General features: G+C 42.4%; 1 protein-coding gene across 4 annotated transcripts; it reads right to left on the bottom strand.

The window, feature by feature from the left end:
* Positions 1–427: 427 nt before the first annotated feature.
* heatr5b (HEAT repeat containing 5B) lies at positions 428–23677 on the bottom strand. 4 transcript variants are annotated; one of them, XM_049600324.1, is made up of 36 exons: positions 23635–23677; positions 21650–21814; positions 21354–21565; positions 20477–20585; positions 20137–20286; positions 19673–19844; positions 19426–19583; positions 19096–19345; positions 17386–17541; positions 16517–16767; positions 16267–16378; positions 16011–16163; positions 15828–15927; positions 15528–15637; positions 15271–15434; positions 14548–14723; positions 14272–14377; positions 13990–14180; positions 13551–13710; positions 13152–13341; positions 12775–12944; positions 12544–12682; positions 12263–12442; positions 11818–12069; positions 10779–10960; positions 10603–10671; positions 8367–8546; positions 8041–8281; positions 7254–7490; positions 6851–6978; positions 5148–5292; positions 4710–4982; positions 4296–4520; positions 4054–4205; positions 3717–3930; positions 428–1704 (listed from the first exon to the last, which is right to left on the bottom strand). In XM_049600324.1, the coding sequence occupies exons 2-36, from the start codon at positions 21773–21775 to the stop codon at positions 1397–1399; spliced, it is 6141 nt and encodes a 2046-aa protein (XP_049456281.1). In that variant the 5' UTR covers positions 21776–21814; positions 23635–23677; the 3' UTR covers positions 428–1396. The 4 variants fall into 4 exon arrangements, with proteins under 4 accessions (XP_049456281.1, XP_049456280.1, XP_049456279.1 ...); XM_049600323.1 differs by having other exon boundaries at positions 5124–5292; XM_049600322.1 differs by having other exon boundaries at positions 19051–19345.
* Positions 23678–23779: the final 102 nt, after the last annotated feature.

Genomic DNA, 23779 nt, shown 5'->3' on the forward strand with positions numbered 1-23779 from the left:
GTAAGTAACCACATAGGGAACAGAGACAACATCTTTCTGAGATAGATGACGTATCCCTCTCTTGTTATTTTTGCTCGATAAGAAGCATATCTGACTCACATGAGAATCAGCTGGATTCAGCGCTTGAGACATAGGTCCTTGTTTTGTTGCATCTTTCAACAGCATTATGACCACATAAGGGATTGCATCTATGACTACAGCACGCTCCTTTGGAGTTACCGGTGTACCAAATTTGCTGAGGAATTCTGAGTCGCAAAGTAAATCTCAATCATCCTTTAACTGGCTGACCAAGATAGTATTTATGATCCATTTCTCATTAATAGAGATTTGTTTTTATATAGTAGGTTTTAATTATTCCAAATGAAGTATCTATTTAAAAAAATGTGTTTAACCACGGCCAAAATGTGTAACAAAGACATCAGCACAGTGAGGTCAAAGTAACTTTATTCACATTTCAAAGAAATGAAGGTGCAGTGTAACACAGGGCCATTTCAACAAATCTGCCAATGTATGGAGGAAGCTGACACTCACTCACTCACTCACTCATGTAGCTATTACACATATGCAGATTTGGATCAAAAATCAGTTATTGGCAACACAACCGTCTGTATGATATGCAGCACATAAATTAAATGATGTAGTATCCCCCCCATTTATCAACAGACTAATTAACTGTCTCTGTGAGAATTACAATTTCTGCCCCCAAACAAGCTGAAAACATGATGCATTTATTATTCAAAGGGCTCTACTAAAATCTCATTCTAGGCTCAAATTAACAATCAAAAGGTGATTTTCTCAGTTGTGTTTAAGAACAAGTAGCAGGAATGTTTACAGAATAATTTAAGAGAAAATCGCCTCTTCAAACAAGGAAACAAAAAACTTAAAAAAAAAAGCCAACCCAAAAAACATCAGTAACAATCAGCAGACCCTAAGGTCATATACTAAACCAGCTCCATTAAACAAACATGCATGATTGGAATCAAAAGGAACAAATAATAACTGCCATGTTCACAGTGATGCAATATCACAGAGAAAAGTGGCACAGTAAACATCAGCTTTTGGATAGTGAGGGATACGACCAGACAAAAAAAAGTAAATTGTGTCCCTTTATAAATGCAATGATACATTCACACAATTTCCTACAGATTTTAAAGTGAGTTTTGTTTTTAAAGTGAACATTCAAAAGCTTTTTAATATTTACACAATTTCCTTCTTGACTTAAAGAGAAGTTCTCATCCATCAAAAACAAAAATGAGATGTAGAATAAATAAATACACTTCATAAACTGTGGCTGACGCAGACATGACATGTGGTTCTCTGTTGACAGACAACAAAACAGACGTAAAACAACAACATTAATTCAGGTCGTGAGAGTGTGCAGTACATTTTGGAGAGTTCAGAAGAAGCTCGTCTTGAGTTTGATGGTCGGTGCAGCCTGCACAGTCGGCTGAGCTTGCCTGGCTGCGGCTTTGGCTCTGCTGCTGGCCTGGTTGGCCCGTATAGCAGATTCCAAACGGATTTTAAGCTCAGGTGCTGCACCAATTACTATCTTGAAGGCAGCTGGATAGAGGGGGCCAATCCGCATTAAGTTCTGAAGGGCGAAATCATGCAGGCCTTTGGAGACTTGGGGCGCAGAGGAGATGGCATTTTCATCCAGAAGGTAGGAGATGAGAGTTGGTACAAGAAGAGCCAGCAACTGCACCCCTATTAAACACATAATAACATGAGACTTTAAAAAACATAATCACTAACAGCAAAACGACTTAGATCTCAGTTAAGCACGGAGAGAGTTTAACTGCACTGAACACAAATCCAACTCAGGAGACCACAAGACAGTGTTTACCAAAAGCCCCTGACAGATCAATTCACCATACTGTCAAATGTGTCTCAAAATACGCCAAAGTAACATCAAAGCAACCAGGATCAGGTATGTGTATCTCTATATCTGCATGACAATATATATGTATTAAGTAAGTAACAACTGAGGGATGCTAGAAGCACAGTTTTGCATCAATAATTTACACGTAGTAGACAAGATGTGCCAGATTTGAGAGAGGAAATGGACACGTTTTTTGCTTGGTTCCCTATAAGCCTTTCACGATACTCTGTCCGCCACCAGGTACCATCTCCTGGGAAAATGAAGGCTTGATTTACTGCACAAAGGAAGTGTGTCAACCATTGTGCAACCAAAACATGAAAAAGATGGTGCTTTTGTTTTCCCCAGTAGCCATCGCTAGCTGTCCTCAATGGGCCTTTTTCACAGTAGACATTTTGACTTGTCACAGTAGGGAAAGCACAGGTAAAACTGATAACATTAACAACGGCTCAGCGCCATTAAATGTCTCTGTATGCTGTTCCACTGAGCCAGCATGCACAATACCAGGGCCTCCCCTAAGTGGAATCCAGCTGCCATTGTTGTTATTGAATACACCTGTGATTTTCCTGCTATGAAATGTCAAAATGTCTGCTGTGATAAGGGTCCATTGCCTAAGAGTGTCAATGTAAATTCTTTGCAGTTACTATCCACAGTAGCGGAAATGGCAGATAGTGGAAAAACCAAAGTAACTGTGAAAACTCTACCTGTAAAAGGAAAAAGAGCCCCGTTAAGAGAGGAAGTAAAGTCGGTAAAGAGGGAGTGATAACAACTGAGGTAAAGCAAGAGTGAACATCCGGCAGGCTTTCAGTCAATGGAGAGAGCTGCTGGACTGGAGAGGGTTACTATCTGACAGTCAGTTGGCATTCTGTCTGCTAAATCAATAAGTAACAGAACCTGCCTACTTATCAATATTATCTAATAATGTTGTTAATGTGTTGTTTGTAGTTGCTAGGCTCTGAGGAAAATGGAATCCAGTTGTCTTTGCGATAGTGGTGCCAACAACACACTTGGAAAGGCTTGGAGAGGTTGAAAAGATGTCTGTTTGCACAATAAGAAATAAACTGACATATACACTGGATGGACAGAGACTATTTATGGGTCACGGAATGCAAGATGATCGACAGAAAATGTTCTTAATTGCCTAAAATGACCAAACTCTGGTGCCAGTTTCACCAGACTGAAGATTTGCTGCTTTTCCTTGTTCCTTTTTACAGACAATGCAGTACTTATTATTGTTTATTGTTGTTGTTTACTCTTATTGAATACTGTTGGTTGGACAAAACAAGACTTCTGATGGATATTTTTTACTGACTGCTGTCATTTTATAGGGTAATGGATCAAAGTAAAAATCTGCAGAAGAACTTGTAACAGAAACAATCCATAGTTGCAGCCCTAAATATGCAATGCACAGCACAAGCTGCATCTCAAATAAAAATAGTTTGAACACCAAACATGGAATAAACTACAATGTACCATATATGAATATAGCACAAATATGAAATCAATCAACTTTCTGTGGGTGTGCAGTGTTTTTTGCTGTACTAGGGAAATAAAAACTAGAGGGTGCATGAACAGGAGAAACAAAACACAAAATGTATAATTTAAATAAATAATATAGAATATCTAATATAGCATAATGTTGGAATCAATAGTGAAATTGACAGTAAACCAGTGCAGGGGTTCTAAATTTAGCATTTAATGCTCTACTGCTCTGATCTTTGACAGCACACATCCAAAGGCACTGAGCTAAATACTTTAAGAGACCTACTTTAATGGAGCTAAACGCTTTAATGGAACAAATACAGTACTTTAGTGGTCCATTAGGCGAAGGCGTACTTACGGTTCTGCTCTTCACCCATGCTGACCAGATTCTCTAAGACCCTGATGCCCTCCTGCACAGCCTGCAGCTCGGCAGCAGTCCCTGGCCGACTGCGCTCCACTGCCTTCAGCTTCTCCACCATGAGTGGAGCAAGAGCGTGGATGTACGGAGTAGAGAGGGCACGGCTGGAGTGCTGAAACACTGACAACAGCAGCTGGTAACATCGTGCTTGAACCTGTGGTAAAAATGAATCACTTAACTTGGTGGAATCTGGAAAACCCTTTTTGACGGGGCATTCAAAATTTGTCCAGGTTGAGATTCTCATACTTCAGCTGTGTTTGTACACACAGATACTTACCCAGGGATCACTAGAGTTGAGGGCATTTCGGAAGCGGTCCATGCAGCCCTTCTGCAGGACGGTGACTCCTACAAGTTCATTGCTGGCTGACAGCAGGAAGAGTGTGATCGCTGTTAACATGCTGACCTCATCCATGTCAGGCCTGGACTCATCTTCAGTCACACACAAACAAACAATGTCAGAATTTTTTGGCCCCCTTCAAAAAAAGGCCCGAGGTCACGATCAAATGTGTATTTGCTTACCTGGCTGTGAGTGCTCAAGTACAGATGCCAGGCTGCTCCTCACAAGGCCGGTCCACTGTGTCTGCATGCTCTCCACCCGGGCCAGAGGGGAGGTGATGATGGTCTTGATGCCCTGCAGGGCAGCTGACACAGTCACAGGCACCGAATTGTCAGTAGTCTTAACTGCAGTTTCCCTCAGCACACCCGTGACTAGGAAGAGCACCGTGGGCAGGATGGTCATGCTTCCTGTAAAAGGCCAAAAGAAACTGTGTGAGAAATTGTTTAAGAGTGAACACCACATTGCTATGCTAATAATATTCATACTTACTCTTAATCTCACACGTTTGTACAGTCTTTTTTCATATTCTGTGTGTGTGTGTGTGTGTGTGTGTGTGTGTGTGTGTGTGTGTGTGTGCATTTTGCTTCAGGCCTCACCAGCAGGAGAGCAGAGTGAGGGCAGTTCTGCCAGGATGGAAACTGTGTTTGCCACCAGTCGGGCACTTTCCTCTGGTAGTCGCTGAGGCCTGAGTGGCACATGGCTGGGTGACTCCTTCACACGTGCGTTAAGCTGCGGCAAGTGGCGGACCAGGATGAACACAAGCAACTCCATGGCTGCATACACCAGAGACTTGCCGGGGACGAGCTCCCCTGTGTCTCCTCCTTCCCCGAGGCTGGGCTGAGAATCTTTCTCGCCTTCTTCCTCTTTGCCTGAGCAAAATGACACAGTGACCTAGATCACTCAAACAGCTACATAATTTAAACAGCTTTACTTTGACGAGAAAACTTAACGGACTTAAAATTCAGAATATAACAGTGTTTAGGTATAATGTAATGTAAACAGCGCTGAACCTGTAGAATGTGTTAGTTCCTGACCCTTGCTGGTCTTCTGTCGCTGCAGATGGTCTTGCGCAGCCCTGATGGTCTCCTGTACGACAGCAGTGACCTGGAGCTGTACAGCCGGAGGATCCCGGGTCAACAGCAGCCTGTGAAGCACGTTCAGGAGCTCCACTGCCAGCAGCTACAATAGAAATATCATTTACAGTTATGCCACTGGGAAACATTGGGAATGTGAACACTGATATTTAGAATGCCCAACATGTCCTATTCCTCTGTGCTGGCACACTGCCAACAGGTCCATGAGCAGGCGTTTTATCAGAGTGGTAAATGGGCAAGTGTTATACAGAGTTTCTCAGAGTTATGTTACAATGCTATGGAAGTCCATTGCTGTCAGCGTGATGAAAAAAAAAAAGGATATTCCAAGTCATTATAATGAGAAATGTTCTCAAATATTGAGTTACTATGTCAAAAAAAATTAATTAAGCATCTCTAAATAATGGGAATTTTCTCAAAATGATGACTAGTATCTTAATATATTGTGAAACTTCCTCAAAAAAATGACTTAGTGTCTCAAAATGATGAGAAATTTTCTTAAAATAACTTTGTATCTCAATATAATAAGAAATGCTCTCAAAATAATAGGGAATTTTCTCAAAATGATGACTTTATGTCTCAAAATAATTTACTAAATATCTCAAAATAATAAGAAACTTTCTCAGAAGATTATTTTGAGAAAGATGTTATCATTTTGAGAAACTCAAAACTCATTATAATGACTGACAGGATCATTTTTTCATTACACTGGCAGAGGTGAACCTCCATATAAACCATAAAAACATCTTCAAATACTTTCATACTACATGTTAACAGAAATTGTTTGGGTTTTTTTTTGCTATTCAAACAACAGAAAATCTTCATCGATATATAAAACAGGCAAGAGGTGAGAACGATATCTCTCTGTGTCCAAGCACACAAACATAGCACGTGGCTCTACTCTGTGACAGGAGACTGTAATGACTGCATGGCAGCACCAGACGGACACATGCTGTGTCCCAGTTTAACGGCTGGATCCTCTAAAGTCCACACCTCTAGACCAAATACGTCACTGGCCGACAAAGACCTGTCCCATTTCAAAGGCTCCACTAAATGCAGCTGAGGAATATAGCCTGCTTTTTTACTGAATTTGTGGGACACAATCTATGTATCGTATGAAGCTCTCAATATCCCATTATCCATTGTGCAGCGGTCAATTGTTTAGTGGAGCGTTGGAGCGATCCATGCTGCCTCGTAAAGTCAGTAAATATCACATGACCCTGTTGTATTTATCAGATACTTGCCCTAAGGTGATGATCAGTCACTGGTAAATATATCACTTGAACTAAAGCAATGAAACAACTACAAAGTCATGCTTTGTCAGTTGAATTTCTAATTTCCATTTATGCAGTGGTTGAATTTCTGTGAACATTTGACAGTTGTGCTGCTTTTTAATTGAAAAATTGAAAAATAATTTTACAAACAGTTTCAAAAATACAAATAGCCTAAGCAAAAACAAATTCTGTTTCCTAAAATGCAGGTATAAATTGCAGCACAGTTTAAATATTATTTCAGATGTCACGCTGAGTGTGTAATTCAGAATACATTTTAAAACAAATGTCAAATTCTAGGAGAGTGGTACAAATCTTCCAACATGTCTCTCTTCGTTGCGTATGTAATTCCTCGTCTCCGACTTGTGTCTTTACCTGGTCCTCTGCAATATGGTGCTTAGCACATGTAGATTCTAGCAGAGTGAAAAGAGCGCGCAGGCAGGACATCACATGTTCGATGGGCTCCTCAGGCCGGGGGAAGCAAAGAAACTCTATACTGACACCTGAGAGACAGAACACAGAAATGCACTTAGGGTGTGTTCATGCTTTTCTCTTTTTCTGTGCACCACCATCCCTTCTACTGTCAGCAGATGCGAGGTGGACCCACGGCTGTAAGGTAAACAAAAAGCAGTCGCTATGAAAAGGTGTTCAGATTTTTAGAAGAATACCTGGGGGTATTGAGTGTTCTCGAGGAACATCTCAGTTAGAGCCAAACAGTCTGAAACAAAAACACAGTAACCTGAATACATTATACCACAAATGATGTGTGTCTCTTTACCCAACATCAGATGCATCCTGTCTTTGACCGACTCCTCGAAAGTCTTTGTGGTGGAGGAGGCTGCTGGAGGGATGGCAGGAGCCTTGGAGACAGCTGAGGGGACTTCTTCTTTCTCTTCATCAGCTCCGAACCCAGTGCTGCTAAGCCACAGGGCCACAGCATGCAGTACAGGGGCCCACGAGCTCCGATAGTGGAGCCTTGCTGTGTCTATAGTCTCTGGAGTATAAAACGCTCCACCTGAACACAGACACACAAAAATAGGAAATTATTTGCTTTGACTATATTATTTCAAAATGTGATTTGAATTGTTTACAAATGCACCACATTAATTAAAGTAGACACACAGATATTAAAATATATGCTCTTAAATTATATATTTATGTTTAGGCCACTGGAAATATGAAGTATATTTCACCTACTGGTAAACAAATGACAAATTCTAATTTAAGAACACATGCCCCGAGACAGGTCCAACAATCTGCTGAAACATCTCATCAAAACGATAATTGGACAGTTGTTGTTTTGCTGCTGTTGTTTTTGTTGACATTTATTAAAAGCAGTTCAAATCACACCGAAGTTTTTTTTGTCTGTAGTTGCTCTCCAGAGAATACAATCACAACTTTCATAGGGCCAAAACTAGAGCAAAGCACTCAAAAACTAGAGCTTGAAGTGGGCTAAATATCCATGTACTATTAGAGACACTGCAAGCCTGCATTGTTATGTGCATGTGTCCGCACTTATAAAGAGATTTGATCCAGATTTTTGTAGGCAAGAGTCTGACTTGTACCGTCAGGAGGCAGCTGGCTGGAAAACTCAGCGGGCAGAGTGAGCAGAGCGTAGTCTCGCAGCATGGCCAGCCACAGGCGGCTCAGCGAGGGCAGCTCTGGCTGCACCAAAATGATGAGGCTGTCGGGCGGAAGCACGTCGGCACCCAGATCCTCGTCATCCTCGTCCTCATCTCCAGTTCGGACTGGTTTGGCAGGCTTGGACTCTGCCTCTTTCTTGATCTTCATCGCCACCACATAAACCTGAGAGAGAAAGCCAGTGTGTATAGACAGCTTTGTCACTTGCGGCGTAACAATTATAGGACAGCGCTCTGATCTTCAGTCTCACCTCAGCCCATGCCTTCAGCACGGCCAGCTTCTCCATCGTGGTGGCACTCTCACTGTACAGCTGACTAGATGAGCCCTTTCCAGCCTGCACTTTGTCCAGCGACGACACAAGCAGGTTGTGGACTCGCCGCAGGTCATTGAGGTCACTGACTACGCCACTGCCAATCCATGTACTACACACCTGTAGTCACATAAAGGGGTCAAGGTAATAAATGGTAAAACGAATTGAACATTTACAGCACCCACAGCCTGTTAGCTACTACTTCCCTTACAACTAATGAGAAAAATTAAAAACTCACATTACATAACAGTGTTGAAGGTTGATTAGTCATCATTAAAGGGGTTGGGGGTGTCAAAGAACAGTTATTAATAAATAAGGCTGACGTGTTATGGCTGTGCAAGTGGAGCATGCATTTATAATATTACATCCATCTGAGAAGAACTGCTATTAGAGTGTCAGGCAACCAAGAGCAGGTGAAGGACAATTACAAGTGAGTTATGATGTAAATGGAATTCGCAAGCCATCTCATTACCTTGTTGGTTTATTTACACTATTCTCTGTATCATGGGTATTTATTTTGTTTTCTATGTTGTTCTTAGTCAGTCATTCCATTTACAAAAGTGAAACCCTGACATCAAGCTATCGGCTTTAAGAAAGAGCAGAAATAGTCTCAGCAGGCAAAAACCCTGAGCCAGAGGCACGGAGGGGGATGTCACAGAGAGAAGGGTTTTTTAGTAATACTGCTGACAGGCATGTTTGTTATTTTCCACTGTCACACATTCTTCTCATCAGTATGAAATAAGTCAAAGAGCATTAAGAAAACTTGACACTGCTGGGTTTTAAGGGGATGATGAGTCATTGTGCAGCGGTAATTAATAACCATTGGAGCAGCATAGCTACAAAAGCCTCTGACATCATCAAATACATTAGAGGTTCTGTATGAAACTTTTGACATGTATTAGCTGTTGTTTATTGCCATTTGCGAACGGACTGCAAGACCATGTGCCACTTTCTCGGTTTCCTCAAGCAGCATGCTCCCGAGTGCCTTGCCTGTCTTCAGCTCCGCTAGGCAAATTTGCGAATCCTAGGTTTGCAAAAAAAAAAAAGACCTGCCCTCCTCTCCCTACGACTGGCTAGTACTCATTGCCTTTGTTGATTGGATTGGTTAGGTTTAGGCAAGAGGAGCAGGACTGGTTAGGGTAAGAATGTCAGTGTAAGCCAATCAGAGCCAGAGTAAGGTGGGCCATTCCTTCCCTATCCTAGGTTTTGTTAATCTGCCTCTGCTACAGTGTTAAAGTGCAACAGATATTAACTTAGAAATGGAGTTCATAAACGTCAAAAAATGACCTTCCCCACCATAACTGAGTCCACACATGCTGTGTTTGCATTAAATACGTTTTGCAGCAGCAGCCCGGCTGAGACAGACCTTTAGTTAGGGCTGCAGGAATATGTATTCTCCTCCCAGCCAAGTAGTGTCCTAGCGGCGGAGAGTGCGATGGAGAATCTGTAGGGTGTGCTGACTAGCAAATTAATATATCAGCTAATGTTACAAAGCAGCCAATGCCAGATACATGCAGCTTGGCTTAGTTACAGCTAGCTGGCTAACCTTAGCTTGCTTGTTTGCTAACAATATTGCTATGTTAGTTGGCTAACTTGCGTAATTACTTAACCAGCTAACATGATCAATGAAACTAATTTATGCATTATGACAAATAATGTTGATTTAGGCAACAATAAAATATGTAACAGTACAAAGCAAAGGTGTATAACTAATGATTCCTTTCTACTAGCCAATAGCGAAGTAAGGCAGGAGCAGCCAACTAGCTAACCATATCCTATGCTAAGATTAGCCAGCTAGCTGTAAAGCTACCCTGCATGGATTAGCAGTTCATTACTTCATTAAATTAGCTGATAAATTAAACTGCAAACACGTGTTATCAACATAATGCCAGTCAATTAGGTCAGTCTTGTGTACGCCTATGTCATGTCACTGTTACTAGCCAATGCCCAGGTGCTCGCTCACACCTACAGAGTGTGAGCATGAGAACAGGATGGCAGTTCTCTTATTAATGAGTATTTTCTGAAAGACACATACAGAACCTTTAATATATGTAAGGACTGCTCATTATATTGAATGTCATTGTACAAACAGGGCAGTAAAGTGAAATGGTTTGTAGCCAATTCAGCTGCTAAAAGGTTTCTTCTAAATAATTGTTAACAAAGCAGGGTGCCTTACCTGGCATGCCTTAGCTGTGATGTCAGATGGTGTATCAGGTGAAAATGCAGGTCTGAGGGCAGCTCCGACCTAAATGCATTCAAGAATAGTACAATGTTCACTTCTTCAATTTTGATTCACATTTGCTGTGTCACTATTAATTTGGGACATCTGCAGCATTATGCAATCTGACTTACATTGGCCTGGTATTGTTCCAGGATAACGTGCCCTGGAAACTCGGGCTCTGGTACGGAAGCAAACTTTTTAATGATGTCTTCCAGGGCCTGCAGGCCAGCCATCCTCAGCTGGTTACTGTGGTCTGTGGCTGCCATGAAGGCCATTCGGATGAGGTCAGACAAATGGAGCACCAATTGATCTCCTGAATGAACAGAAAGATAGAAAGAAAACCGATAAGGATTGTGCGAGGAATACAAATGTATTCATAATCATTGTGAAACATGAGATCTCAGTGAGCAGCCACATTAATCAATCAGACAATAGAATTTATCAGAGATTTCTGTTCAACATTTGCCAGTCACTGTTGAATAAATGCTTAAGTAATCCTCTGCTGATGGGCTGCATGTAAACGAGAAGGTAAAATTGTTGCCCTCCTCTTTGTGAGAATATATTGAAGATTAAATAACAAGACACACAAATCAGTTTTTAGGGTTTCAGTGCGTGCTTGCAGTGACTCCAAAGAAACTGGATATTGACCTTGAGGCTGAGATTTAATTGAGTATTAGCTAAAGTGCACCTCTCAAAGGATTAGTTGGACACGCCAGCATGCAGAGGAACCATCCACTCAATCCCAGTCACAAATTTTGGCTTAGCTGCTTTCAGAGCTGCAAAATCACCACACTGTGCAATTACTGTCTAACCTGTGGAATGTTTCCTTATTTTGGAAGAGCTTATTTAAATACTGACTCTTTTATCTGTCACGGTGAAAACAATCCCTTCCACTTTTGCTACCTTACCTCTAGCTTTGTTCCATCTTTACATAAAAGCACACACAACATTTAATATTCCAGCAACCTCGACAGTCTGTATTAAAAACAGCTAGGCTACTGGTTAGTAAAAAAAAATCAATTCCTTTAATTTATGTAAGCAACACTTTTAATACCGGTAATGACTTTAGAAAATTAATTTGAAGCACAGACAACAGATCACAGGAGGCATAAATCAATAACAAATCCTTGGAAGTGAGCTACTCTGTTCTGGCAGCATGGTGAACGGTACCTTTGGGGTTCTTGGCTTGTGCAGAACGTGCAGCTGCCAGGTCAAAGTGCGCTTTGTCATTCTCACACAGCAGGATGATGCGGCACAAGCAGTCTGCGGCAAATACCCGCGTCACCCAGCGCGGCGCTACAGAGGGCTTGGACTTGTCATCTTCGCCCAGGCCTGTAAACATGGTGTCGTCGTCCATCTCGTCTTTTTTCTCAGAGTCTTCCTCATCCTTTTCCACCTCAAATACAACGGCTCCTCCTACATCTGAAAGAGGAGATGGACACATTGACGATACAAGGGTTTCAAAGAAGATTTAGTCACAAGCATTTGAACTGAGATTGGGCAGCAAAATAAACTTGACTGCTGTGTGATATGTACTTTAGTTTCAGTTCCAGCCTTAATTTTCTTGGAGACAGAAAACGGTAATGTGTCATATTTTGCTGTTTTGAAGATTTACCTGTAGTTGCTGCCAGGACATCCTTGCAAAGTTTCAGCCAATGAGAAAGCTTTTCCACAGCAAGAGACGACAGCATGTGGCCCAGTGTGTCATGGATATCAGAACACAGCTTCCTGTCTGTCTCCCGATCCAGCATGCCAAACAGAACGCCCTCAAGACCGGTTTCTGTGATGTTCAGATCTAAAGCACAAGACAAAATCAACACAGTAAGAGCCACAGTGTCTCACTGAGGTATATCAACTGAGCAGGCTGCTCCTGTCAGGTTTACAATATATACTCACTGATTGTAGTGTTGTCTCCTGCTCTCTTTGCCAGACTCATGGCATACTCACAGACTTCTGCAGCCTCTCTCTGAGCGAGCTGCCTCAGGCAAGCCACGGCAGCACGGCGCAGTAACAGGTGAGAGCTGCACAGGTGGACCTGCAGGGATCCCATTACACAGAATCAAATTGTGATTACAATAGAGAAATACTATAACTACCATATTCTTAGTGTGAAACAATATGTCTTACACAGAGACAGGGCACCAGGCTGGACAGGTTAACATGGCGTGGAGCGAACATGTGCAGCTGCTGCAAACATGAGATGGCAGCTGCCTGCACAAGGGAGTCAGAGTGATCCTGCATGATGGCACAACCAACCAGGCAGGACGAGCGGATGGTGGAGATAGTGGCTCCATTTCCTTGCAAACCCAATGACAGATTAGAGAGACAAAAAGAAACTGCATTTTAAACAGTTAGAGGGCACACAGTGTGTTTTCAAGTCCACTTCAGTGGCCTGTGGTGTGCTTACACTGCCACCTGCTGGCCATGAAAGGGTACATTGCTGGCTATTACATGGCTTTCATGAGATACAGTGAGGTTTGTGAATTTATTTCTGCCACAGTTACCCTGTAATTCTGGTCCCACAGTGGTGATGAGTGCTCCCAGGCAGCGCCCCAAACACTGGTGCACCTCTGTGTGAGACGGTGGCACTGTGAGGAGCAGGGTGAGTACCAGAGAGAGTGTTGGCTCCACGTAGCCTCTGTACATGGGACCGCTAGAATCCACGATCAGAGCCAGAGAGTGCAGAGCCCATGTCTGATTAAAAAAAAAAAAGATGGAGGATACCAGAATTAGTTATGTGTAAAGCACAGATTCTGATATTTACAAATCAAATACAACAGAAAAAAAACAGCAAAGTTCATCCATGTAAATCAATCTATAATCCAGCTCCACTCCAACTCTCCTAATCCCCATCAACTGTGACTGAATTTTAAAACCCATTCCTCCTGAGTAATTCACTGTACCTGGACCTCATGAGAGGAGCCATCCTGGGCCAGAGCCAATAGGATGCTGACACTGGTCTTTAAGTGCTGGCCTGAGCCAATTCCTCCAACATATCGATGCAGACAGCCGAGAGCCAGTGAATGGCCTGTCCTTGATACTACATCACGGGCCGACTTCAGTCTGGAAAGTGAGGAGGGAGAGAGATATGGATCATATGATTAAAGCCAAGGATAGAGAGGTAAACTAGATTCAGTTCAAGATAGATGTGCAGACTATCAAAGACTGGAACTTAGCTTCCTGAAAACATCTTTGACCTATAAAAAAATGTTAAAATGTTTTGTTTTCTGTGACTGATTATAAAAGGTGATGTATTCACCAAGTCTCCCTCGATCTTAAGAACAATAATAGCAGAATAAAAAGAGACGAAAGAAAAATATAGCACAGATAAGAAATGCTTACTTATCAAAGCTGGTCTGTGCCATTCTGGCGATGAAAGTAGCCTCGCCCACCACCTGAGCCATCCTGCCCAGGGCCTCTCCAGCAGCACAACGCAGGATGGGGTTGGGATTGTCCAACGCTCCCATCACCAGGGCCAGGGCCGACTTACGCACCTCCTCAGGACCCAGAGTACTTTTGTTCTCAGCCAACCCCTTCAGTGAGGAAGAGATACGTATTTCTAATTACTTAAATATTGAAACCTGATATTCCTGTCTGAAGAGGATATGAAGGGAGTTTTCTCACCTTGAGGGCACTAAGCACTGCAGTAAAGATGTTCAGCTGGACTGCCTGCTGTCGAACTCCTTTAGCCTGCTTTATGCACTCTGCAAAGTGGTCCAGCATCTGCAGCCTGAATTATACACAAAGTCAGTTAAGCAAGCACGTCATTAAGAGCTTTGCAACAGTGAACATAAATACATAACAGACAACAAGTGAACAAATATCACAGCAGATAAGATGCAAGATGTTGACGTGTTGCAAATACGTCCACATGTCTGCAGCAACAACTAAACTTGTCACCTGTGTTTGAAGGAGACGTGAGGGAAAACCACACCGAACAGAGCCACTGAAGCGTCAATGACGGACACACCCAAAGGGAGAGGTCCCGGGATGGCCTCGCCAACAGGAACACGCAAGTAGATTGAGGAGGGATCGTGTTCCAGAGCTCCGCTGCCAGACGCGCTGTTGGGCTGCAGCTGTTTAGGAGTGATCACACAGTTGTATCAACAGTGACCAAGACATCAGATATTAATGGTTAATGTTAAAGGGGATCTATCACGCTTTCCCTTATTTTCTGTCCTACATATAATGTTTAAATGTCAGATGTCCTTATTAAATGTGGCCAAAGTTTCAAGTAATGATGTAAAGGTTTGTAGTTTCTTTAAAAAAATGTGTTTCCAGCGTTTTCTTCTACTTGGGCTACAAGATGACATCAGATCAGATGACGGATTTCTTTATATGGTCATCTGCTCCAGGCACACTACTGCAAGTGTTTTACATTACAAACACTGTTACATGTAGCTTCATACTAAAGGCAGGGAAACATGTAATCTTGGTTGTGATGTTGTTCATTTCAGGGTTCATTAAACCCTATAAACATGTTTTAGTAAATACAAGTATGAACCTGAAAAGCAGCATAATAATTGGTCCCTTTAAAATACAGACTGTTGTTGGTAACCAATTCTTCATTATGTAGAAGATTTATATCTTGGATTCTTTCATATAATTGATTATTCTGCTCACCTGATCCTCAATGCACTTGTGGTCAGTCTCCTGTAGCCAGGAACCCATGAGCACACTGTCATCATAGTGACAGAGAGAGCGCAGCAAGGAGGTTGTAGTGTTGGCAGAGTTGTCAGTCAAAGTGAACTCTGCCACCAGCTCTCTCAGGAGGGCATTGAAGCTTCCTACACAAGGAGAATAGTGTTTTGTTTTTTTAAAACACCCTCCATAATAAATGTCTTTAACTTCTGTGAAAAAAGCAGAAGTGACTGTGTTACCTTCATAAGTCTTGGGAGGCAACAGAGCCAGGATGTCGTACAACCGGAGCCTCACCATTGCTGCACTTGCTTTCAGGTGAGCACCATGGACCTTGATGATGGCAGGGACACTGACAAACACATGAACAATCATTAGATATATAATCTAGACACAGTGAAAAAAATGCAGGAAACAGATATCATACATTACAAAATTAATAAACAGCGAGTACAGAAATCGAAAATCCTGCAACAAAGACAAAATCCTTTTTTGTCTTTATGTTGTCAACAGGCAGTTGTACTTGAAAGTGTCACACTCACTGTGACATCATGGTCATTGCACATTCAATGGGAGTCATCAGTCTACGGATCACATCTTCTGTGAGCAGCTCGGGACAGTGGGCCACAAAGCTACGCATGGCTACAGAAGAAAGGCAAAGTCAGAATTTTGTCTACTAAAATCACAGAGCATGTTCAGGTATGCAGGGTGGTGTGTGTCTTTACCACACAGTGCTCCAGCTCTGCCCTCCAATGTGACCTGCCAGGTGAAGGAGTCTCCTCTGGCCTTCTCAGCTTCCAGCTCCTTCTGGGAGCGAGGAAACACGTTCCTCCACAACAGCAGCATCTTGGGAAGGTGATAGCGCACAAGGGAGGGACCTGGAAACAAACACAATATATTGGCAATGTTGTCAGTGGGAGAGGGGGAGATTGTTGACAAATCAGTGCCAGGAGATAGGAGAGAGATGTCTGGGAGGCTCACCCAAAGTCATGAGGGCACCCAGCAGCAGCCATCCAGCCTGTGTGCGCTGCAGGGACAGTCGACTATTCTGAGCAGCCGTCCTCAGGAGGTCTTCAGCGATACTCACTACCAACTACAAGAAAAAAAACACCGACAACCTGTAGATTTATATGATGCAATCACTAAGGCTGGTACAGCTAAAATAAGCAGAAAGACCTAAATGATAGATCTACAAGAGAAGTACAAAAGATTACATTCTGAGGCCACACACCTTGCCCTTGGAGTGGGGGATACCCAGCGGACATTGGTGCACGCCTCCCAGCAGAGCAGCCATCGCAAAGCTGTAGCCGCTCACAGCTTCAGGTGAACTCTTCAGGTTGTTGATTCTCTCTGCACAGCGGTCCAGCAGCGGAGTCAACTGATATGGCAGAGCCACGGCGACACAGCGCAAGCACCATGCAGCGGCCAAACGAGCTGCCATGCTTGGGTGCAGCAGCACCGAGGTCACAGTTTCAAGGAGTCCTGGAGAGGAGGACGTGGAATATGTTTACAACTGTGACTGAATCCAGTCTGAATTCATTCCCTCTGGCTGGAAAGTCCAACATATTAAACAGTGCTTAACACTGGCAACAGTGCTGACAGAGCTAAGGTGTTGACCGGGGGGGCCAGAGGATGGGCGATATACTTCCATGACACTGCCATCCCAATATCAGTGGCAACTGCTGTATGAATGCAGTGCAGAGCGGTAATGATTAGCTACCAGAATACACACATGGAACTTGGCTGGACCAACTTTTCACATCAAAACCCCAAAGAAGCTTTGATTACAACACGCAACGCAAGTGTGACTTCATTCTCTGCTTTGGACATATTACTGATGAATTACATCACCATATCTTTACACTGCAAATAGTGGTTTGCTGCCCTGAATGTCGCATACAGAACCTTTAATGTATACTGAAATGTTACAGCATATTACCAAAATTAGAGAAGATGCTGTCTAACATTATACATGTTGGCTAAGTAAACAAGTTTTCAATCCATTTAGGAGCATTATCATCTATATATAATCCCGTCTTGTGTAACAGAAACGTAAGAGCACTGAAACAAGAATTCCACTCAATATTTTGTGTGCCTCACCAATAGAAGGCTCCTGGATGAGTGGTGAAGCTGTGGCACTCAAGCTCTGAACCAGACTGCCCAGCTCTTTGAGGGCACACACCATGACATGCTGACTGGCAGAGACATCCGCTGCCCCTGCCTTGTTCTCTCCACTGATGTCATTCACAACTGCCTCTGGAAAAACATACGGTAGAGGAAATATACAAAAAAGAAGGGTTTGTCAGTATAAAATGCAAAAATGGGAAGTTGAACAAAATGAAAAACCCTTAAAAATATGATACTGTTATGATGCAGAGTGCGTGCAGCATTGATGGATAAGGTGACCTGCACTGAAATGCAACTTAGATTGAGATTTTTCTCAACAACAAGGCATTTTTTGTCAGATTTGTAACGTTAATTATGATCCTCTGACATATTACATTAAAGTATGTGGTAATAACCTAAGTGTCTGGCCACATTAGTCCATATAATGCTGTCACACATCATCAATCTGCCATTTTTTTTCTCTTTACACTACTGGAGAACACACTGCTATACGCCACAAACACAAAGCTCTGAGGATTGTTTTTAATTAAAAAAAGTGCAATACAGGAAACAAATATAGTTAAAAGGATAAAATCGACTTCATCAGAATTCATATAAATTGCTGATTAACAGGTTTGATAGTCATTTATCAAGTACTTAAATCCTCAGAACTCTATGAAGGCCACAGTCAAGATCACATGAAGGGAAAAAGTCAATTAAATGACTTTAGGAAGAGATTTAAAGCTGCTCCTTTAACTGTGGCAGTCATGCCTGTAGATTACAGAGGGAACGTACACTAGGAGGTCCCACAACCATCATGTCTCCAGGAAACATTTTACAAGTTATAGTCACAATGTCTACTTTCAAGAAGTCTCACAGATCCAGCTGGTTGAAAAACAACTACAAGCAGCAAGTATCGTCAAGGGCCTAGGACCACGTCTCAAGAGACATCAACATTCAACATCTTTTTAAAATACTGTTTTAACATCAATATGAACAAGAGAATGTATGTTTGACATACAGTAGTTTACATCAGTTTAAAGGTTGCAAAGCAAATCAGAGTAAGAATCATCCTTCCTGAATGAGATGAAGTGATTATAAAAAATGATTGATGTGTTGTTATACAGGGAAAAAATGGAAATTTGGAGGAACTGAAATCAATAAAAACCAAATGATGGACAAACTTGCAAATATCATGTCATTCATGTTGCCGTTGGGGGGGGGGGGGCTTGTTCCTACTATGTGTCTGTGAATTTAGTGGCACATGCAGTTTTTTCTGCTGGTGTAAGCCAGATGTCAACAGCCAGAGAGAGTTATGTCATGCTCCTTAGGGATTGTAATGCAATAACAGAAGAGCCAACAGCCATGACGGCTATGCAATAATGCAAGCATGAGTAACTCAAATGCTGAGCTGGCAATGGATAATGTTACTGACATTATGATGCTGCTTGTGGTTAAAAAGACAAGAAAGAGGAGAGTGATCCGAAAGAAGCAAAGAAGGCAGAAAGCAAGAGGGAAAGCAGAAAGAGGGAAAGCCATCTCCACACACAACAAAAGAGAAAAGAAAAAACATCTCTGTAAACAACACAAGTGCAAACCATGCAAGAAATGTAGAAACTAAAATGAAGGATGAAGTGATAATAATGGATGAGTACTTACTCTGTAATGCTCTGAACCGTGATATTTCCCCCCCATCCTCCTTACCCACAGCCCTCATTTGCTTGCTGATGGCTTGGCAGATTTCTTTGCCGGCTGCAATTTGTGCTTTCTCTCCAAGTAAGCCCCCCAGGGTGGCACGCAGCATGAAGGAGACACAGCGGCGCGAGTACACAGCCTCAACATGTGTCTGTGTGGCCCGTGGGTGGGACACTAGGTCCAAAACGTGGGACAGGAACGTGGCAAAGTTGCGCTCCAGCCACTGACCACCAAGTGTAGTCACAAACACAACGTAGGCCTGAAGAAAGATCATGTGTGAAATGGCTGAAGATGACAACACAGGCTCGGATTCGTGTCATGTTTGAAAATTCACCTCACCTGTGTGACGCCGACCCGCACCTCCCTGCTGACAGAGCCTCCCCCCTTCAACATCTCCCCTCCACTCTTAAGGAAGCCAGATCCACCACGCAGAAAGCCTGTGGCCATCAGCTCCAGGACCTCCTCCAAAGTGGCTCGCTTTACATTCTGACGCATCACTAAAGGAAAAAGAACAAAAGTGGTGAGCTAGTCTACTTAACATGAAAGGAGCCAAACATAAACTGCACAAATCAACTCTATAACCTACCAGCTGCTTGTTTGGGCATCAGAGCAGTGGCCATGACTGTCCCCAGCAGTTTGGCCACTGCTACCCGAACACCATAGTTAGATCCTTCCAAGGCTTTAAAACACAAAGTGGCCACATTCTCAAGTTCTGTGGTCCACATGAATACGGCCTCATTCTGCAGCTCCAACAGGCACTGATCAGACAAGAAGAATAAAGATGGGGTCCTGTTAGTAACATCTACATTATGCATGTACAGGAAACATTTATTATACTGACAATGCATACAAACAATATGGATGCTTAGTTCATACATATCTTTGCAATATAATGGCCACACAAATGTTTTCTGAACAGGAAATCATATTTCACAATAGGGTGGAGATTTGCGCAACACATTTGAGTTTGGTCACATTAAACAACATAGCACAAATATGTGTAATTTGTAACTCTTTTACAGCATCATTAAACGTTCTTCTCAGACCAACCTTTGCTACTGCACAGCGTACGGCCATGGACCTGTCTGTAAGCAGAGAGCGGGCATTCTTGTATATGTCTCTGTGACATGAAGCTGCAGCTCCACCCAGTCCACAAAGCACCTTCTGTAGGCTGAGTAGGATCTCTCCTCTGCCTTGTGACTACATCAGCAAAGTAAATGTGAAAACAGGAGAATTAAAATAAATGTCACATCTATTTCTGACTAATACAATTCTGTTTATCCATTTCTGTTCCTATATTCTACTATACAATTTAACCTAATACATTCTGGCTGTAAGAAAATTTAAAGTGCTTTTCCTTCTTCCAATTCTGACCTCTTAAAAGTCATACCTCTGCACTCTTTAATGCCTTCAAAAGATTATTAATGGTGTCTGGAAAGGAGCTTCCCAGCATCCTGCCCATCTTCTCATAAAAGGCTCCAACACATGCCACTGCAGCACTGCAAGAAAGGTTACTGGATGCATTAAACTAAAAGTATACATTATATTTCACTTTAAATTGTTTGACAAACAATGCAATGCAATAATCAGATGAGAACTCAGAACTGAAATGAACATATAAATTGATTATCTCTTGAAGCTGAACTGCTGTAACTGTGAGTTTCCTTTAATTCCACATATTCTCACATTCATTATGTAAATCTCTTTTTGACAACATTCAGACTAGCTTTTATTTTATCAATTTTTGATGAAAAGAAATAGCATAATACCCTGTACAATGAGTTAATGTAACCTCAAAGCTCCAAACATTATTGCCTTTGTTAAAATACTAAGCACATTAGCTCAGGGGTTAGCAAGAAGTGTTGGCGGCTGTGTGCACTCCACATCCCCTCTCAGTCCACCTGAATCTGTACAGAAACAGGCAGGTATGAAATAATAATGGATGCAGGACGACACTGATGCAGCTTCAACTACTGTTGGATTCCATTAATACTTGCAAAAACACAGCATTATATCTGCTTGTGGACACTTAATCTCCTCTTTTAAACATGAAATGTCATTCTGCAGATTACCATTTGGCTTAACTGTTAATACCCTCTGTAGGCCCACCTACAGAATATATCTGAAACACTCAAAGCAGAGCTGAACAGCCTATATATAGTTTAATGCAAATGTGCAGTATGTCATGCAGAATATGTACTGTATAGGGACTGTGTTAAAAAACAGCAAATGAAAATAAACACTGCTGCAATTAAATTGGATCTTACAGTTTTGTAGGTAGGTATGCAGGTGTGTCATCCTTGCTTTTAATGATCTCATTGCATTTATCCAGAGTCTGGAAAACAGTGAAGGTGTCTCCAATGCTGTAGAGGGTAGCAAGGTTTTTGGCCAGCAGTTTCCTTGTTGGTGGCCCAGGGGCACTGCTGATCAGTCCTGTCAGCTGTTCCACCAGCTTCTTCTGCTTCTCCTTCACATCCACCTGCCATTTAATCACACAACAACATGACACACTGCCTCTAATGAAATGCACTCAGGAAAACAATGCCAAAAACTGAAAAGTCACCTTATTTGCTGCCACAAGCACTTTATCCAGGAAGCGGAGCCATTCGAAGATGAAGACAGGCCTCTTTGCTTCAGTGATCTGGGCCAAGGCATCTTCGTTGAGCAGCAGACTGTGAGCCAGCTCCATGACGAGGACCTTTTAACACAGTGCTGTACACCGTCCCCTCTGAAATGTTTTATTACGGAGTGTGCATTGTCAGTAGATGTCTCTTCTCCTATTTGTCCTTTCATCCAATCACCTATATTAAGTATTATAACAGCACTTCAGCTACTGAAGATCTGTTGACATTTACTGTCCCTGCTAAGACTTTGGGACTGTTCTTTACTTATCAGAGTACAGGGGTGGCTGGGGTGTCACTTTTTTTTGGACCCTCTCCGAAGCCACAAATATTTTTCCTTAAGCCTCCCTGAGTAACTAGCAGAAATTGCATGACCCTCCCTCCGCAATCAATAAGTTGTTAGATTTTTAAACTTACGAAAGAAGATGAAATCCTGGAGTTGAAAAAGGCCTTGATTTTTCACTCCGAGGGTCCTTGGATGCTTGTTAAGGCTTGTTCATATTACACGATTTTAACCCCAATTTTGCATCACGGAGACTATCGTAATCTTTTGAGTGTTCATACCTGGCAACGTGTGTTTCTGTCATCGGGAGTCTCGCCAACTGTGTTACGATCTGTGTGTGCACACCACAAGATTTCTACACCAAGCCCTCGCCAACAGAGCCCCAGATAATGCGGTGATGTCACCAAACTACATTTTTTAACTTGCACACGACACGTCGTAAAGGCTGGATATTCTTCTCAGTATTGAATCAGATCTGCCTCCTGTGGACACCGCCATTGTTGTTGTTGCTTGCCGGCTTGTCAGTGTTGTCAGATCTTGGGAGAGAAACAAGCAACCAGAGCTATGGAAGCAAGCCCAAAGAAGCGACTGGACCTGGCAACCCTGCAGCTTGTCCTCCTCACATTTCTTCCGTCCTCCTGCGTGCTGACGTGGGACGTGTCCCGCCTCTCATTGGCTGATGCTCTTTGTCAGTCGTGTCAGACTTCTCCAGTTTTCTAGCATGCCAGATATCCAGTCCCAGTCATAGACGAGGGGGCGACTTGCTCGTAGGCTTGTTCATATATGAGGACTTGTCGTGGCAGACTATCTGCCGACTCACCTCCGACCCAAGGTGCCTCTCAAGATCCTCTGTGACGTCAAAATCGCAGTGATAATCATGTAATGTGAACTAGCCTTTAGTTAGTGCAAAATTGAGAGATGTAGAATTATGTAATTTTGATGAAATATCACTATTTTAAGCTAAGAGTTGTTTGTTTTTTGTGTTTTGTTTTCTTGAGGGAAGCATTTGTCACACATGATGTGTCCAAGGACCATCATGAAATGTGAAAATCCAATGATAATTTCTGCTCATGCAGTTTCTGGCTATGATGAATGGTGTTAAAAAAATCTGTGGTAAAATAAATACAATATACACCCATTTAAATTTGCATGCCTCTCCCCTAGGCCAAATCAAAAAAGTGTGAGTCCCTCCCCAGAGCTTATAACATTTGACATGCCTCTGCCTTCTGGCACCAACCCCCTCCCCCCTCATAAGTAACGAACAGTCCCTTACTCGGTTTGCAAGAGATAAATGTTATGTTAATTTTTAAAAACGTAGCAGCTGCCATTGCTTTGGCCGTTTTTAAATCAGTGCTTATCCATCGTAAAAGTGCAGCAAACTAAAAGGTCAAAGCTGGGTAGCGTTAACACTTTGCTGCACTGTGTTGACAGCTGCCTGCCTCCAGCTGTTGATAGGTTAGCAACCCAAGCTAGCTAACAGTTACTTCCTACGAGGAACAAGCTAAACTCTGGCTACACACTCTCACCCAGAATGAGCTATAGCTATCTATCGTCTTCTTTTAAAACGTTTAGATGTCCAGAAACACCTCTGCGACAACACCTTGCTGAAATGTGGGATACATATAGCCAAAATGTTCATCCTACCTGTTTTCGACAACCCAGGATGAATGACGACGAGTATCGGCGGTGTCACACTAAAATGTGCCCGACGTGAAACAGAGGAAATAATGTGCTGAAAACATTGCTGTTACACAGTTTTTCAAAAAAGTTGTTTCTTTTTATGTGTCTT

Source organism: Epinephelus fuscoguttatus, linkage group LG16 (genome assembly GCF_011397635.1).
Source record: "Epinephelus fuscoguttatus linkage group LG16, E.fuscoguttatus.final_Chr_v1".
NCBI lineage: Eukaryota > Metazoa > Chordata > Actinopteri > Perciformes > Serranidae > Epinephelus > Epinephelus fuscoguttatus.

What these genes read in the sequence shown, in the direction of transcription:
- heatr5b (XM_049600321.1), bottom strand. Translation starts at nt 21,775, where the DNA reads ATGGAGCTGGCTCACAGTCTGCTGCTCAACGAAGATGCCTTGGCCCAG. An exon ending in CAGAGCTGGAGCACTGTGTG is followed by an intron (nt 15,928 to 16,010) that starts GTAAAGACACAC and finishes TTTCTTCTGTAG; the next exon opens with CCATGCGTAGCTTTGTGGCC. An exon ending in TGTGGGACCAGAATTACAGG is followed by an intron (nt 12,945 to 13,151) that starts GTAACTGTGGCA and finishes TGGGTTTGCAAG; the next exon opens with GAAATGGAGCCACTATCTCC.